Source organism: Erythrolamprus reginae, chromosome 4, assembly GCF_031021105.1.
Source record: "Erythrolamprus reginae isolate rEryReg1 chromosome 4, rEryReg1.hap1, whole genome shotgun sequence".
In the NCBI taxonomy this organism is placed as follows: Eukaryota; Metazoa; Chordata; class Lepidosauria; order Squamata; family Dipsadidae; genus Erythrolamprus; species Erythrolamprus reginae.
Genome location: NC_091953.1, coordinates 36,080,353 through 36,098,551, shown reverse-complemented (window position 1 = coordinate 36,098,551; position 18,199 = coordinate 36,080,353). Strand labels below are relative to the sequence as shown.

The following is an 18,199-nucleotide window of genomic DNA, read 5'->3' as shown; positions in this document are numbered from 1 at the left end:
AGTTAACTCAATAAATTGTGTTACAAATGCCTTGATGTACCAGCGCATATGCAACTGAGACAAAAAATGACACCTAGTTTATTAATATAAACTAACAAAAAAACTTTTTAGCAGCACCCACCACTACCACCTAACTGAACACCCAGCACAAATTCTATGAGGGAAATTTAAGCTGTGAGTTTACTGTTGAAAATGAATTTTTAAAAAACCCTTTGTCCAGAACTATTCAAATGCTTCCAACCAATTTGACTTTCCTGTCCATCTTCTAGCTTGCCTGAGATTAAGTTTCAATATGTTCAACCTTCTCCATTTTAGAACATTAATAACTCTTTTATATGACCTATAAAGAAACATTACCTGTTCCTGAGTCCAGATGAGAAGTTTCTTAAGTTATTAAATTTTTAAATTAACTAAGAAGTAAAAGCCCAAGATTTTTAATCCCACCTGTAATTTACTAGAATCAAACAAAACCTTTATACTGCAATTATGAAGCTAAATTCATAGACATAAAAGCAAGGCAAATGGGTGGGCATAACTCTGTCAAATATGATACTTTATGCCAGTGATTGTGAACCTTTTTTTCCTTGGGTGCCAAAAGAGCACGCACAGTCACTATCGCACATGCACAAGTGCCCACACCCATAATTCAATGCCTGGGGAGGGAGAAAACAGCTTCTCCCACTCCCCAGAGGCCCTCTGGACGACTGGAAACGGCCTGTTTCCCAACTTCTGGTGGGCCCAGCAGGCTCATGTTTCGCCCTCTCTAGGCTCCAAAGGCTCCATCCTCCTGGAGGTTCTCTAGAAACCAAAAATGCCCTCCCAGAGCCTCTATGCGAGCCAAAAATCAGCTGGCCGGCACACACATGCATGTTGGAACTGAGCTAGGACAACGCCTTGTGTGTCAGCAGATATGGCTCCGCGTGTCACCTGTGGCACCCGTGCTATAGGTTCCCCACCACTGCTTTATGCAAAGCAATTATTTATTCAGAGTTAGTTAAATTGCTGACTTTGCTTCCATTAATAATAATAATAATAATAATAATAATAATAATAATAATAATAATTTATTAGATTTGTATGCCGCCCCTCTCCGAAGACTCGGGGTGGCTCACAACAACGATAAAAACAATATTATAATGGCACAAATCTAATATTAAAAAACTAAAAACCCTATCTTAATTAAAAACCAAACAGCACATACATACCAAACATAAATTATAATAAGCCTGGGGGAAAGATGTCTCAAATCCCCCATTTATCAATGTAATCTGGACATTCAGGGTTGATGTTCATAGCCAACAATTTCTTTTAGAAAATTATTTTGGTGCATGGTATAAAAAGAAGAATGCTGCTGGTTAATCTATACAACAAAGAAGTAGTTTGTTGTTTCCACAGCACAGAGGAATAACCACAGCATCTTTCATTTGATTCCTAAATGAAGTTAGCAAGTTTCTGCCTGTTTGGTCTGGTTTGTTAGGTAGTTTTGGATGAGTGGATGGAGACAGCCTCAGATTCTATAAAGAAGATTCAAGGATCAAGAAACAGTGAAATCCAAAGGATCTTTGGAGAATAGCCAGGAAAGAAATACAGTGATACCTCGTCTTGCGAACTTAATTGGTTCCGGGACGAGGTTTGTAAGGTGAAAAGTTTGTAAGGCGAAACAATGTTTCCCATAGGAATCAATGGAAAAGCGATTAATGCGTACAAGCCCAAAACTCACCCCTTTTGCCAGCCGAAGCGCCTGTTTTTCCCATGGAGGGGAGCCTCAGGGAAATCCCAGCAGTGCAAAAACGGGCGCTTCACTGGCAACAGAAGTCCGGAGGTGGGGCTTCCCAGTGGTGGCGGCTTGGGTTTGCAAGGTGAAAATAGTTTGGAAGAAGAGGCAAAAAAATCTTAAACCCTGGGTTTGTATCTCAAAAAGTTTGCATTTACCTGGAGTTATATTCTGTTGTTTAAGTGTTCCCTTTATTTTTTTGAGCAGTGTATAATAGTTATATTTAAATATACAGTGGGGAGTTCAGCTTCATTGAAGTTAATAATATAAAGATCCTTGCTTTAGTATATTAACTTTAATGAAATGTAATCTATACTGAAGCATGAATGTTATGTAATACTTCTACTTGATATCAGCTTCTGTACTGTTGGTTTACATGTGCAGACACATGATAAGTATAATCCTACAAATTATGCAAACTACTTTGGGAAAGTTTTTAGAAAAAAATATTTTTGCATTAAACCTATTGTGTATACATGCTCAAGCTTTTCTGAACAAGTAGGCTTTTGCCTCTTAATAAAAGCTACAATTCTTACATCATCATACAGGGCTGTAATATTTTTTTCTTATGTGCATGTATAAAAGATATGTAAATAATCTACACAGAATCACTTGGTTTAGGCTGGCCCATAAATGTTTTACATAAGAAAATATATTTTATTTCAGATCGGTCCAGAATATAAAGTTTCAACAATAAATCCTACTATAAATTCAAAGCTGTCTGAATGGGTTATGATCCTACAGAGCAGTGTTTCCCAACCTTGGCAACTTGAAGATATCTGGACTTCAACTCCCAGAATTCCCCAGCCAGCGTTGGCTGGCTGGGGAATTCTGGGAGTTGAAGTCCAAATATCTTCAAGTTGCCAAGGTTGGGAAACACTGCTATAGAGAAAAACGCCAGCTCACCAGCTTCAAAGACCATGATAATGTAGGTGGAAAATTCCACAGACATACACACTTCCTCCAATGCTAAATTTCCTGAATGCAGTGTTGGCAGAAAGTGGCAGCGGATCAGAGCTCTCTCCTGTGAGAAGAGTTGGAATCCCTTCAAGCTACACTGCTTCTGAATTGGCATTGTCAATTCCCACTCTCCATTATTTCAATCCAAAGAAACACTAAAAACATAACATCTGCCAAAAACACAAAGTTATGACCTATTAAAGCCTTTCATGGCATCGGACCAGAATATCTCCGGGATCGCCTTCTGCCGCATGAATCCCAGCGACCGATTAGGTCCCACAGAGTTGGCCTTCTCCGGGTCCCATCGACTAAACAATGTCGTTTGGTGGGGCCAAGGGGAACAGCCTTCTCTGTGGCGGCCCCAACCCTCTGGAACCAGCTCACCCCTGAGATTAGAACTGCCCCCACCCTCCTGGCGTTTCGTAAGCTCCTTAAAACCCACCTCTGCCGTCAGGCGTGGGGGAACTGAGATAATTTCCCCAGGCTTATACTGTTTATGTATGGTATGATGTGTGTATGTTTTCTTAAAATATGGGTTTTTAGTTTTAATTATTAGATTTGTATTGTTCATTGCTTTTCTATTACTGTTGTGAGCCGCCCAGAGTCTACGGAGAGGGGCGGCATACAAATTTAATAATAAATAAATAAATAAATGATAAATTCTCAGCCCACTTCCTGCCTTGTGGCCCAGTGTGAACTAGCTAGGCTGTGCAACTGGTAGATATTCTCAGATTTTTGTCTTCCCTAACTGTAGGTTATTATCAATTATTGCAATGATATGCACATATATATTGCGAATAAAGCATTTCATTATCTAAAGCAGTGTTTCCCAACCTTGGCCACTTGAAGATATCTGGACTTCAACTCCCAGAATTCCCCAGCCAGCATTCGCTGGCTGGGGAATTCTGGGAGTTGACGTCCAGATATCTTCAAGTGGCCAAGGTTGGGAAACACTGATCTAAAGCATAAAAATTATACTCTCTATATATCTAAGAAAAACGTTATATGCTTATCTGGCTAACAATAAAGGTCAAACCAACCATGATTGGATTAAAGAAGCTACGTGCTGGACAGAGACAACTCACCCCTCTTGACTAAGTTTAAGGAAATAATAAAGTTTATGTTGACCTTAGGTAATTAATTAAAACAGTCCTTCTGTTTGGTTAATTAAGATGCTCTCCTGTTTATTTAGCTATCTTTGTACCCTGACAGGATTCGTGTGTATGCTATAGATCAGTGATTTTCAACCTTTTTTGAGCCGCGGCACATTTTTTATATTTACAAAATCCTGGGGCACACCACCAACCCAAATGACACAAATCTAATAAATAAATAAATAAATAAATGAATGAATAAATAAATAAATAAATGCATGCATACATGCATGCATACATACATACATACATACATACATACATACATACATACATACATAACCCCCTCATATATACAATCCCATGTAACATCCCCTTATAAATACAGTCAATCATCAATCATCCCTCCTCAAATTTATACCACTGTCTCATTTCTGGGTACTTCTCCTGTCTTTCCCCCTTTTCTCTCTCATGTTTCTCATTTCTCTCCCTCCCTTTTTCCCTCATTCCTTCTCCCTCTCACTTCTCCTCTTTTTCCATCCCTGACTCTCTCCCCCCCCTTATGTGTGTGTGTGTGTGTTCCAAAACCAGTTGAGGGCTGGGTTTTTTTTCTCTTTTATTCTTTTCAAAAACATGTGTGGGCTGGGGGGGTTTTCTTATTATTTGGGTGCTTTTTACCACATGCTTCAAGAATCACCTCTCTCTCTTTTGTTTCTCTCTCCTCTCATTCTCTGCCTCAATCATTTTCTCATTTCTCCTTTATTCTCCCCTTTTTGTTCTCATTTCTCTCTCTCTCCTTTCCTCTCCCTATCTGTCTCTCTTGCTTTCTCTCTCTTGCTATCTCTTTTTCTCTCTTGCTTTCCTTCTCTCTCTCTCGTTCTCTCTCTTATTTTCTTTCTCTCTCTCTCTCTTGTTCTTTCTCTCATGCTTTCTCTCTCCTGTTCTTTCTCTCTCTCTGTTGCTCTCTCTCTCTCGTTCTCTCTTATTTTCTTTCTCTCTCTCTCTCATGCTTTCTCTCTCTTGTTCTTTCTCTCTCTCTCTCTGTTGCTCTCTCATTCTCTCTTATTTTCTTTCTCTCTCTCTCTCTCTTGTACTCTCTCTCTCTTGTTCTCTCTATTTTCTTTCTCTCTCTGTTCTCTCTCTCTCATGCTTTCTCTCTCTCTCATGCTTTCTCTCTCTTGTTCTTTCTTTCTCTCTCTCTCTCTCTGTTGCTCTCTCTCTCTCATTCTCTCTCTTCCTTTCTTCTCTGTGGAAGCCTGCGAAGGTTTTCCTTAGTTTGAATGTTCTGAGCAAGCTGGCAGGGGGATGAGAAGCAGCCCCTTTACTGACAGCCCGGGACGGGACTGTGAGAGGGGTGGGCGTTCCCACAGCACTCGGAGCGGCGAGCGGCCGGATCGCCAGCGCCGCTGCAGCCACCGCTGTGGAAGGAGCCGCGCCCCAAGAAAGCCGGAGAGAAGGATCGGGCGGGCGGGGACAGCCACAAGTGGAAGCCTCAGCCTTGGAGCTCCCACTTGCAGAAGCCGCCCCTCCCCCGGCTATTGCCCACCGCCACCGCTATTAGCGACGAGAAGCCATGGGCGCATGGGGGCCGACTTTCAAAGCAACCTTGGCCGGCCTCCCGCGGGAGGGTGCTAATAGCGGCGGCGGGCAATAGCCGGGGGGCGGCTTCTGCAAGTGGGAGCTCCAGGGCTGAAGCCTCACGGCACACCTGACCATATCTCGCGGCACACTAGTGTGCCGCGGCACACCGGTTGAAAAACACTGCTATAGATCACCTATTAACTATTTACATTGTAAACTAGGTTAAGTTAAGAATTAATGTTTTATATTCGTACAAATAAGAAACTGATTATAAAAGAATAAACTTGCAAGTCTAGAATCATGACACAGCATGATCCCAGAAAGAGAGAGCTTTCTTCTCAACATGAGACAGCTCTGCTCAGCCCAAAAAGATATTTCCAACATGGACAAAGCATTCTAGAAACCATGTGTCTGTGTCTGTGATTTCCACATTTGTACACCTAACATATATGATGGGGAACCTATGGCACGTGTGCCACAGGTGACACATGGAGCCATATATTATTTATTTTATTAGATTTGTATGCCGCCCCTCTCCAAAGACTCGGGGCGGCTCACAACAATAATAAAAGCAATAAAACAGTGGAACAAATCTAATATTAAAAGAAAAAATATATAAAACCCCAACAATTAAAACCATACAACACATACATACCACACATAAAATATAAAAGCCTGGGGGAGGTGTCTTAGTTCCCCCATGCCTGGCGATATAGGTGGGTCTTGAGTAATTTGCGAAAGACAAGGAGGGTGGGGGCCATTCTAATCTCCGGGGGGAGTTGATTCCAGAGGGTCGGTGCCACCACAGAGAAGCCTGAGGGCATGAGAGGCGTTGCCCTATGTCAGCTCCAGCGCGCATGTGCGCACTGACCAGCTACGCTTCGGCCTCTGGAGGGCAGGGGAGGCCATTTTTGCCTTTAGGAAAACCTCCGGAGCCTGTGGATGGTGAAAAACAGGACCAATGGGCCTACCAGAAGTTCGGAAACCAACTCCTCAAAAGGCCTCCTAGAAGCCTGGGAAAGGCAAAAAATGGCCCAAAGGGCCTACTGAAAGTCTAAAGGCTTCAGTGAGTCCTACGCGCACGTGTGGAGGGGACAGCATGAGGGTGGTTGTGCGTACATGCGTGGGGGAAAGGCATTGAATTATGGGTGTGGGCACGCATGCACACACTATTGTGCATACACATGCCCTCTTGGCACCCAAGCAAAAAAAAGTTTCGCCATCACTGATATATACTGCTAAAAAAAATAAAGAGAACACTTAAGCAACAGAATATAACTCCAATTAAATCAAACTTCTGTGAAACTATCCACTTAGGAAGCAACGCTGATTGACAATCAATTTCACATGTTGTCAGCACATTCAACTTTGTACAGAACAAAGTATTCCATGAGAATATTTCATTCGTTCAGATCTAGGATGTGTTATTTGAGTGTTCCCTTTATTTTTTTGAGCAGTTTTTCTGCTTCAAAATAAACAGCAGCTATGTAAACTATAGGCAACCATGGTTTACGACACACAGAAAAGGCCATCTTTTGTATAATAACGAGAATTCATCTCGGAAAGGTGAGAAGGGAATGGTCAGAGAACTTTTAACTATGCTGAATTTTATTTGGTTGGTGTCACTTAAAAAAAAATAAAAAATACTCTGTTCCCTCCTCTCTTTAAATTCAATGCATAAGCTTCCCTAAAGGGGAAGAAAATGAGCCATCACCCAAAAGAAAAAAGACAGCTGCAGTGTGCATGCAATTGCATTGAACTGAAAGGAATGACTAAGTTCTCTCCCCCAAAATTACTTTCTAAAATGGGAGGATCACCTTAGATTAGCTGAGGATCACGTTGCTCTAAATCAGTATTTCCCAACCTTGGCGACTTGAAGATATCGGGACTTCAACTCCCAGAATTCTCTAGCCCAGTGTTTCCCAACCTTGGCAACTTGAAGATATCGGGACTTCAACTCCCAGAATTCCCCAGCCAGCATTCACTGGCTGGGGAATTCTGGGAGTTGAAGTCCAAATATCTTCAAGTTGTCAAGGTTGGGAAACACTGCTCTAGCCAGCTATGCTTGCTGGAGAATTCTGGGAGTTGAAGTCCACAAGTCTTAAAGTTGCCAAGTTTGAAGACCTCTTCTCCAGAGCATCAAGGGCAAACTCTGAGTCCTCGGAGAGGGGCGGCATACAACAACAACAATAATAATAATGGCGGCGTGCCCAAATAGGAAAGCACATCCTATGTTTGGTACATCAGAAAATTAGCCGAGTTCTGCAATCGCGTCGGCGGCTGAGCTGGCTTCTAAGGAGGCGCCCGGGGAAGGTTGTACACCGCGGTGTAGGGACTTCTGCTAGAGCGGGGCGAGGGGGGGGGGGGGGTTTAGACTAGATCAGTGTTTCCCAACCTTGGCAACTTGAAGATATCTGGACTTCAACTCCCAGAATTCCCCGGCCATTCTGGGAGTTGAAGTCCAAATATCTTCAAGTTGCCAAGGTTGGGAAGCACTGCACTAGATGACCTACAAGGTCCCTTCCAACTTTAGTAATCTGTAAATCAGGCGCTCGGGCGAGCCGGGGAGGGAAAGCGAAGGAGGCCGATAAAGCCCCTTGCTCCGACTGCACGCCCACCCCAAGGAAAGTTTCCCGCGACTTACTCCCGCATCAACAAGAACGGCGGCCGCCCCGAGCCCAGGCAGGCATGTTCGCGACGCGCCTCGTCAAATCCTCGCCTTGCACCGCGTGCCCTTGACCGGAAAATGCAGCGCCGCCAGACAAACCATCCCCGGGGAGATAATTATCTGGGTGCCGCCGATGAGACAAGGCGGGTGTCTCCCTCCCTCCCTCCCTCCCCCCCTTAAGCGATTGGCTGAGCTGGGGAAATCCCGGAAACTTTGCAAAGGTTTTTCTCCCGGTTCGGTGGGACAAGCGGCTTCGAAACGACGCCCTCACGCCCTTTGGGAACGGATTACCTATCCTCGCCGTTTTCTCCCCGCAGCGGCGCTTACCGGGTTCTGCAGCGAGCCCTGGGTTTTTTCCCACCGCGAAGAGCGCTGCTTTGGATGCGCGGGATTTTGTCCTTCCCCGTTGCTTTCAGGGCGCGGCGCTTTTGCAAATCCAGGCCCCTCGACCTCATCGGACAAAGGAGGCCGGGAGTTGGCGGCCAGTTTTCGCCTGGAGGAAAGCGTCTGAGAGCCGAAGCTGGGAGCCGACGGCCAGAGAGAGGCGGCGAGGCTTCTGCTGCGGCTGCCCAAAACCTTCCCGCTAAGTGAGGAAACGGGACCGCCTCCCCGCCTCGCTCTTTCCAGGCAAATTGCCAGAACAGGATCCAAAGATGGGAAGCGCGCCCGCCTTAGGAGACGCCCGGCGTTCTAGCCGTACAACGATAGTGCATCCTACCCCGCCGGTTCCTAGAATTGGAGAGACAAGAGGAGGCAGCTGGCCCGTCACCTTTCAGGCAATTCTCTAATCCCCAGGCGAAATTTTATATAATTGAATATAAATATTCATCATTCTCTCCATTGCTGAATCCTGCTGTGGGCCTGCCCATGCAAAGTAGGGATGAATATATGTATGGGTGTATGTATGTATGTGTTCTGCCGGGCTCTCTGGTAGGAGTCTCCCGAAAATTCAAGGGTATAAATTTCAGACACACGCACACACGTTTGAAAATTCAAAACATTGTTCTTTATCACAAAATTCAAAATAAACTGAACACTCTTTTTGTATTGCAAAGAGCACTCGTCCCAAAACAACCTGGTAGTCTGTACAGTTTCCCTTAAGCAGTCATTAAGTACTTAGCTAGCAGCTGTGAAGAAACTTCACACCCCTTCTTCTTCCAACGAAGTGAGACACACACAGAGAGACACACACACACTGCTCTATTTTGGTTTCAAAGGCATGAAAGATCAACAAAGTCCAGAAAACTGCAACACACAACTCCTGAAGAACTATGATCAGATACTCTTTCACAAGGGCCAAACTATTTATAGCAGCAGCCCTAATTACTGCAGCCCCACCCAACCACAGGTGGCCTCATTTTCTCTTGTAATAATCCTTCAGTTGTTGTCTCCTATGCATCACTCTCCGCATGCGTGGATATGTCATTAATTCTTGTTCAGAATCCAAAGATGATACAGATGATTGATCTCCTGGGCTGTCTGCCAAACTCCCCTCTTAGAAACATAGAAGTCTGACGGCAGAAAAAGACCTCATGGTCCATCTAGTCTGCCCTTATACTATTTTCTGTATTTTATCTTAGGATGGATATATGTGTATCCCAGGCATGTTTAAATTCAGTGTCACTCTTCCCTGTCACTCATGCTTCCTTGGTCAGAGGAGACTTCATCGGCAGATACCATCAGGAGCAAAACAGGCCTGCGGCATGTGGATGTTTCCCCCACATCCACCTGCACATTCCTTGGGGCAGGAGCTGGGCCAGAGCTAACCACAACTCTGTGTGTGTGTGTGTGTGTGTGTATGTAAATTTTTGCCACACAACTCCCAGCAACCCATAAGAACTTGCAAAGCCAGCGTTCTCCGGGTCCTGTCAGCCAAACAACCTCAACTGGTGGGCCTGCTGGGAAGGGCCTTTTCTGTGGGGGCTCCAACCCTATGGAACCAACTGCCTCCAGAGAGTCCCATCCAGGGGTGGGCTGCTGCCACGACAGGGAAAGACACAGTGGGGTAGTGAAAATGGAGCTCCACCCCAGAGCACCCAATTTGCACTGAAAGTTGAAAGAAAATGCAGGGCATCCTGCATAAGCCACGCCCACAGTGTAGTAGTAAAAATGTTGGTAACCCTTCACCAGTCGCATCTTTCCCACCTTGCAGGCCTGGAACCACTGAACAATTGGAACTTAGATTGGCTAGAAGTGAGTGCATGTGGGGTTCTTATTAATGTTTTTATGTAGTTCATACATAAGGTGTTTGGGTGTCAAGTCAACCCTGATAAGACGGAATGGCTGTGGGTTTTGCCTCCCAAGGACAATTCCATCTGTCCGTTCATCATCCGGGGGAGGAATTACTGACTCCCTCAGAGAGGGTCCGTAAATTGGGTGTCCTCCTCGATCCACAGCTTACATTAGAGAACCATCTTTCAGTTGTGGCAAAGGGGGCGTTTGTCCAGGTTCGCCTGGTGCACCAGTTGCGGCCCTATCTGAACCAGGAGTCACTGCTCATAGTCACTCATGCCCTCATCACCTCAAGGTGATGTCCATGTTACACCAACACTCCACAGTCTACATTGGTTGCCCATCAGTTTCCGGTCACAATTCAAAGTGTTGGTTATGACCTATAAAGCCCTTCATGGCATCGGACCAGAATATCTCCGGGACTGCCTTCTGCCGCACGAATCCCAGCGACCGGTTAGGTCCCACAGAGTTGGCCTTCTCCAAGTCCCGTCGACAAAACAATGTCATCTGGCGGGACCCAGGGAAAGAGCCTTCTCTGTGGCAGCCCCAACCCTCTGGAACCAGTTCCCCCCGGAGATTAGGATTGCCCCCACCCTCCTTGCCTTTCGTAAACTCCTTAAAACCCACCTCTGCCGTCAGGCATGGGGGAATTGAGACCTCTCCCCGAGACCTATATAATTTATGTATGGTATGTTTGTGTGTATGTCTTGTTTTTAAATAAGGGTTTTTTAGATATTTTTAAATATTAGATTTGTTATTGCACATTGTTTTTATTATTGCTGCGAGCCGCCCCGAGTCTATGGAGAGGGGCGGCATACAAATCTAATAAATAATAATAATATTATAATAATAATAATAATAATAATAATAATAATAATATATATACACACACACACACATACAGTATATTGCCCACACAAAATAGGGATACTTTATATCAAAATGTATATGTATATCAAAATTTTATTTTATATATATCAAAATTCATTCCTGCTTTGCATGGGCAAGCCCACAGCAGGATTCATCATTAAAGGAAAGAATGGACTTGATGAATATTTATGCCACATTTGTCTCTCATATTATTATGCTACCCATTGGATGGCTTGCTTGGTTTTGGTTTAACTGTGTTATGTTAAACCTAGCAGTTCTGTAGGTGAGTGCAGGCCTCTGTTAGTTTTCCAATATACCCATCAACAGATTTTAACTATTAGCCTTCCCCAACTTCCTCTTGTCATAGAGGGTGAGGATGACTGGGAAAATAGGATCATGATCCATTCCTGTGGTGGATACTACATTGATGTGGGCTTGCATTTGTGCTGTGTAAGATTAGTGCTCCCAAATTCTTCAACATTGCTTCAGAAGTAACTAATTCCTTGTCTGAAAATTTTACCCACATTGTTTTCTTGCAATACTTGTCTCTATACCACTGATAAATCCAGAAGTGAATTAAAGTTAAAATATGAGGCTGGAGACCTCACCTACAAAAAGATATTGACAAAATTGAAGGGGTCCAAAGACGGGCTACAGGAATGGTGGAAGGTCTTAAGCATAAAACCTATCAGGAAAGACTTAATGAACTCAATCTGTATAGTCTGGAGGACAGAAGGAAAAGGGGGGACATAAATATGTCAAAGGGTTAAATAAGGTTCAGGAAAGAAGTGTTTTTAATAAGAAAATGAACACAAGAAGAAGGGGACACAATCTGAAGTTAGTTGGGGGAAAGATCAAAAGCAACATGAGAAAACATGAGCCTTCTCTGTGGCGGCCCCGACCCTCTGGAACCAACTCCCCCCAGATATCAGAGTTGCCCCCACCCTCCTTGCCTTTCGTAAGCTTCTTAAAACCCACCTCTGTCGTCAGGCATGGGGGAATTGAGATATTCCCTTCCCCCTAGGCTTATAAAATTTATACATGGTATGTCTGTATGTATGATTGGTTCCTTAAATTGGGGTTTTTTAAATTACTTTTAATATTAGATTTGTTTATATTGTCTTTTTACTGTTGTTAGCTGCCCCGAGTCTGCGGAGAGGGGCGGCATACAAATCTAATTAATAAATAAATAAGATATTATTTTACTGAAAGAGTAGTAGATCCTTGGAACAAACTTCCAGCAGACGTGGTTGGTAAATCCACAGTAACTGAATTTAAACATGCCTGGGATAAACATATATCCCTCCTAAGATAAAATACAGGAAATAGTATAAGGGCAGACTAGATGGACCATGAGGTCTTTTTCTGCCGTCAGTCTTCTATGTTTCTATGAGGAAAAAAAAACGATTAATGTAATAGTGTAAAAGAGGATCACATAAGTTTATTTCTCGAATCTCAGTTTTATGAATGTTGCAATTCCTTTATTAACAATATAAAAATTAAGTAGATTTAGGTTCTTTTTGCTATTTATTTGCTTCATTATTTGTACCTGAAACACGTGGTCTGCCTTGAAAGGACTGAATGCAAGATTACAGGATTATTTTCATGTTTTACCGGTTGTGGCATAAAAACATGTAACTAACCATTTTTAATGATGTGTCCTCATCTCATCCCCAGACTGCTTCTAGGGCAGCCTAGAGTCATCTGTAATTATTGTGCTGTTAAAGTGGTGTTTCTCCTCTTTTTTTCCATCACAAATCTTGCCACACAAGCATTATCTGGTATTTTTATGATGATAAGGGCAAGAGATGACAAAAGCTCAGACCTCTTGGCTGGTTAAGTCTGCTGTGGGCATGCTTCTGTAACAAAATAATGTTCTCACTATTTTGGCTTTGGATAAGAAAGAAATCAAACAGTCTGTTTCTCTAGGGCAGTGCTTCTCAAATAGTGGGGCGGACCCCCCACGGGGGAGCGAAGTAATGCCGGACCTCAGGATACGTGGGAGGTTTTGCCACAGGAAGTAGGATGCGCATCCTACCTGACATTTGTACCAGTACCTCTGTCATGTTCCTTGGGGTTGTGTCCAGAGCAGCCCGTTCTAAAAGGAATTCATGAGACATTTTCTTTTAGAACGGGCTGCCCTGGACACAACACCGAGGTATGCGACGGAAGGTACCAGTAAAAGTGTCAGATAGGATGCACATCTCCCGATTGGGCACAATTTGGGGGTGGCGGGGTGGGCCACGAGACACGCATCCTAAATGGGATATGTAGATCCATATGTGTTCCTGGTATTGTGTTCACTGACCCTCGCCTGCCTCCAGCTCTCGACCGAAGCCGTAGGGGGAAGAAACTCTAGCGGGCTACGGAAGACTGACAGCCAAACTTCTAGCTGGGCACATCCTTCTTTGTCTCTTCCAGACGCATCCCTCATCTCTCTGGGGGGAGGGGGGAAGAGTGCACGTAACACACAGCACCTGATACTATACTATTTACAGTTGCGGCGTGCATGAAATGTTTATTTCTTTCTAGGGAGCGCGCGGAATGTTTACTTCTTCCTAGGAGGGGCGTAACAGAAAATAATTAAGGAGCACTGCTCCAGGGGGATGTGGGAGACTATGGTAAGTACAAGAATATCATGGAAGAATAAATGCAGGTCTTTCTGGAGACTAGTATTTCCTCACTTACCCTCTCCCCAAAGGGATTTGAACTTAATAAATTAGAGTGTGCATGATGAGCTTGGAATGAGTTCATACACAACTGAAGGCCTTTGTTGACCTTACACCTTCCATTACTTAGGTTCACATCTCTGGAAGTTACAAAAGTAAAAAGAGAGAGAGAGAGAAAGAATCTGGCTGACACTAGACATAATAAATCACTGCCTCTTGCCTTTCTCCAGGTTGTTGTGCCTTCCTAGTTTCAATAGGAGCTAAATATTTATGGTTAGGAATGGGAAATAGAGCTTTCTTCGTCATCCAAATTGCATGAGAGGAAGTGAGGGACAGATCTCTTATTTACAGAGATTTAGAACAAGGATTCAGGTCCCAGGACCAAATTATCTGATGAGTTGGGATAGAATAACAAAGAGTTTCCGCTTGTAAATAAACTGATATCCCCAGGTTAATTAGTAAAAATATGTGAAATTCAGAATATCCCTTCTAAAGGTCTTTTTTAATCTTTTCTATCTCTACTTTATACTTATATTATGTTAAACATACTACAATACAATACTATATTTGTATGACAAATAGAATAGAATAGAATTTTTATTGGCCAAGTGTGATTGGACATACAAGGAATTTGTCTTGGTGCATATGCTCTCAGCGTACATAAAATAAAATATACATTTGTCAAGAATCATGTGGTACAACACTTAATGATTGTCATAGGGGGTCAAATAAGCAATGAAGAAGCAATATTAATAAAATAAAATAAATAAATAAATAACACAAGGTTTCTTAGGAAACAGCAACCTCTGCTGATGGTCCAGGCAGTCTAAACACTTGACTACGTCTTTGCTTCCACTCAAGTCTTAACATGCATCCATTGAGTTATCCTTTATCAACCAACCTAAGGACTCCGAAATCAATTAACATTAGCAGGCATAAACCAAAGCCTTGTTTAGAGTTCATGACAGAATAAAACTGTGCAGTATCAGTTAAGTTGTACAAAACAAAAGGAGTGGAAGAGAAGGGAATAAGTATTAAGAAATAGGCTATGTTACAATTAGAAGCAGGGTTTCTTTGTTCAAATTTCTGTCTTACACAATTCCCAGACAAATAAGCCAGTTAGAAATAACTAGGAACAGGAACAATGGAGTTCTTTTCCTAAATCAGCTACTGTAAGGTAAGCAGAAAAGTGATGAATCTGATCACTTTTTGATAAAGAAAGTACTGTACTTTTCGGAGTATAATACTGTGCATACCATTCCCCCCCCCCCCCAAAAAAAGAGGCTGAAAATTTGGGTGCATATTATCCTAGGAATGTAGCTTTTTTGAAGCTTTTTTCCCCCAGCCCTAAAGAGGCGTTAACGTTCTTCCTGGCTTGCAGGCTTGTTTTCATTTCTATTCTCTGCAAAGGTTTTTTCCAGCCCTAAGTTTTTGCAGGCTTTTTTCCCATTGCCTCTTGCTCCGAATAATGTTTCTTTGAGCCCTAATCATGGGATAAAAATAATGTGTTGAAGCTAACCAGACTAAGGATGCTAGCCAACTGAATACCTGGTGTTGTGGTTCAGCCTGAGGCTGCTCAGGGACCGGCTGTGTCTCTGCTGGCTCCATGCCTGGAGGAGGATGACAGCGCAGAGGAGGGGGCTGAACAGTCAGACGGGGGAGAGGAAAATCAGGAATGGGATGAAGGAGAACAGCATGAGAGCCCCGAGGGGGGCTCTCCCCAGCCAGTAGCTTGGAGTCATTAGGTGATGACGCACAAGCTGTCATTGACATGAGACAGAGACGTTCAGAGCAACGTTAAAGAAATATTATCACCATTGAATTAGAAACAGCTGGGTTTGGGTGTGGTCCTCATCAGCAGGGTTTAAAAGGCAGGCAAGCCCTTGAAGCCATGTGGAGTGTTATCAGGTTGGAGTGGCGTTATCCTGTCTTGTTTCTCAGTGTCTCTGTTCCTGGCTTGTGGCCCAGCAGCTTTGGAAGATCCGTGGGAGGTGTAGGTCTGCTATCTACAGCCTTGGCTTGGCAGCAAGAATTCTGTATTGCTGCATGGACTTTTGGCCTTCGTGGATATATCTGAAGATACAGCATTTTCCTGTTTGTAAGGACATTTTCTGTTACCTGTGTTTTTCTTGAATTTTATAAAACTGCCTTTGCCTTTTACCAGTGTGTCTGGATTCTCTTTTTGGGTTGGTATTGGCTTCTGGAGTGACCCAGACAGAACACCTGGTAGGCAGATTTCCCCTCTTATTTTCCTCCCCAAAAACTAAGGTTCTGCTTATACTCTGAAAAATACATACCGTACTTATTTGCCTGCCTTTTTTTTTTCTTTAAAGAAAACATCTCTTTATCAGCAGATCAATAGTTCAAAGCACATTCCTTGTTGTAAAACAGGTTGTATTGCCTATAAATTGGGATTGGGGAGGGATCCTGTTCCAGTGAAGGGACAGGGAGACAGGCTTGATAACAACCTCAATTAAACAGCTAAGCTCTCTTACATTTGATCTCTGAAATGCATAGCACCAGTTTTAGCTCTTTTGACAGGAAAGCAAAAAAAGATCAAACTGCTTTCAAAGGCCACTTGAATCATCAGCAGAGAACCCCTAGTTTTAAAAGTATGCTAAATAATGTGTGAATTGAATTAAAGATTGCTCACCAATCATTTGACACCGGCTCCTAGCCTTTTGATACCGTGAATGACGCATCTTGTATTTAACGGATATTAACTTCTTTTCCTTAGTTTTTCACATGACTCTTCATTTCCAGTTCGTGACGCACAACTGATTGTGTCTCGCCTTCTATTGAGGTAAAACCAAAAACCACCCATGCAACATTGAATGCTGCTGTGAGAAGCATCAAACATAGATAGGGCAATACATATTAAAAATGAAATACTGGTACAATGCTATAGATATTCCTTAATTTAGAAAAAAAACAGTCCTAGGTACGACTTTTACCTTGGCATTTCTTTTTAAATGGCAATGGTGAAAAGGATTGTAGTTACTATTATAATAGTAAAAATGTGGCGATACAATTGATACAAAACTAAAGTTTATTAGGGCATATTACAAGTATTAAGATAAACAATCAGAAAAACAACATAGCATACCAAGATAAAATCAAAGGAAATACATTTGGGCATCACATAATGGGTGGATATTTTGATATTGAGTTCCAATCTTGTTTAAAGCATAAAAACTGGCTGGATTACTTTGGGTCAGTCACTTTCTCTCAAACCACCCCTCCTCACAGGCTTATTCTTGTGGGAAACAGGAAGACAAAGGAATATTAGTATGCTAGAGTTGCTTACAAAAGTAATAAGGATGGAATAAAAATCTAATTAATGCGTATGAATCTCAGTGACTGGTTAGGTCTTCAGGTCCCGTCAACCAGACAATGTCACTTGTCGGGACCAAGGGGAAGAGCCTTCACTGTGGGGGCGCCCTGGCCCTGTAGAATCAGCTCCCCCCAGAGATTCACACTGCCCCCATCCTCCTTGCCTTCCGTAAGAGTCCTAAGACTCATTTATGTCGCCAGGCTTGGGGCAATTAGTTCTTAGGCCCTTTGGCCCCTGAATGTTACGTGTGGCTGAACTCTGAGTGTGTACTATTGATTTTTAAAATATTAGGGACTTTAGGTTAGATTTTTAGCTAGTTAATTGGATTTGTTATTGGATTCTACTGTTTTTATTATATGTTGTAAGCTGCCCCGAGTCTTTATTTTATTTTATTTATTTATTCATTTGTCCAGTACACAAATACATAGGAAGAAAAATAGACATGTAGTAATATATATAAGGGTAAAGTGAACTTAGAGGAGAGGATATATGAAAGAAAGAAAATATATATGATAAGTGAGAGAAAGGAAAGACAATTGGACAGGGGACGAAAGGCACACTAGTGCACTTATGTACGCCCCTTACTGGCCTCTTAGGAACCTGGAGAGGTCAATCGTGGAGAGTCTAAGGGAGAAATGTTGGGGGTTAGGGGTTGGCACAATTGAGTCCGGCAATGAGTTCCACGCTTCGATAACTCGATTGTTGAAATCATATTTTTTACAGTCAAGTTTGGAGTGATTCATATTAAGTTTGAATCTGTTGTGGGCTCTTGTGTTGTTGCGGTTGAAGCTGAAGTAGTCATTGACCGATAGAACGTTGCAGCATATGATCTTGTGGGCAATACTCAAATCGTGTTTTAGGCGCCGTAGTTCTAGGCTTTCTAGGCCCAGGATTGTTAGTCTATTTTCGTAGGATATTCTGTTTCGAGTGGAGGAGTGAAGGGCTCTTCTGGTGAAATATCTTTGGACATTTTCAAGGGTGTTGATGTCTGAGATGTGGTATGGGCTCCAGACAGAT

At 43.0% G+C, this 18,199-nt stretch overlaps 1 protein-coding gene across 10 annotated transcripts in view; it reads right to left on the bottom strand.

Moving 5' to 3' along the window:
- Window positions 1-18,199, bottom strand: part of ST3GAL6 (ST3 beta-galactoside alpha-2,3-sialyltransferase 6) — a 77,891-nt gene that overhangs the window by 37,091 nt on the left and 22,601 nt on the right. For 4 of the 10 annotated variants that reach the window (XM_070749992.1, XM_070749991.1, XM_070749994.1 and 1 more), the window contains exon 3: window positions 16,502-16,643. In XM_070749992.1, the coding sequence (XP_070606093.1) occupies window positions 16,502-16,550 (49 nt within the window). In that variant the 5' untranslated portion in view covers window positions 16,551-16,643. Of the gene's footprint in view, window positions 1-7,226; window positions 7,324-8,053; window positions 8,164-8,404; window positions 8,823-16,501; window positions 16,644-18,199 lie in introns of those variants that run through there. The other 6 variants (XM_070750000.1, XM_070749996.1, XM_070750006.1 and 3 more) reach the window with 6 other exon arrangements.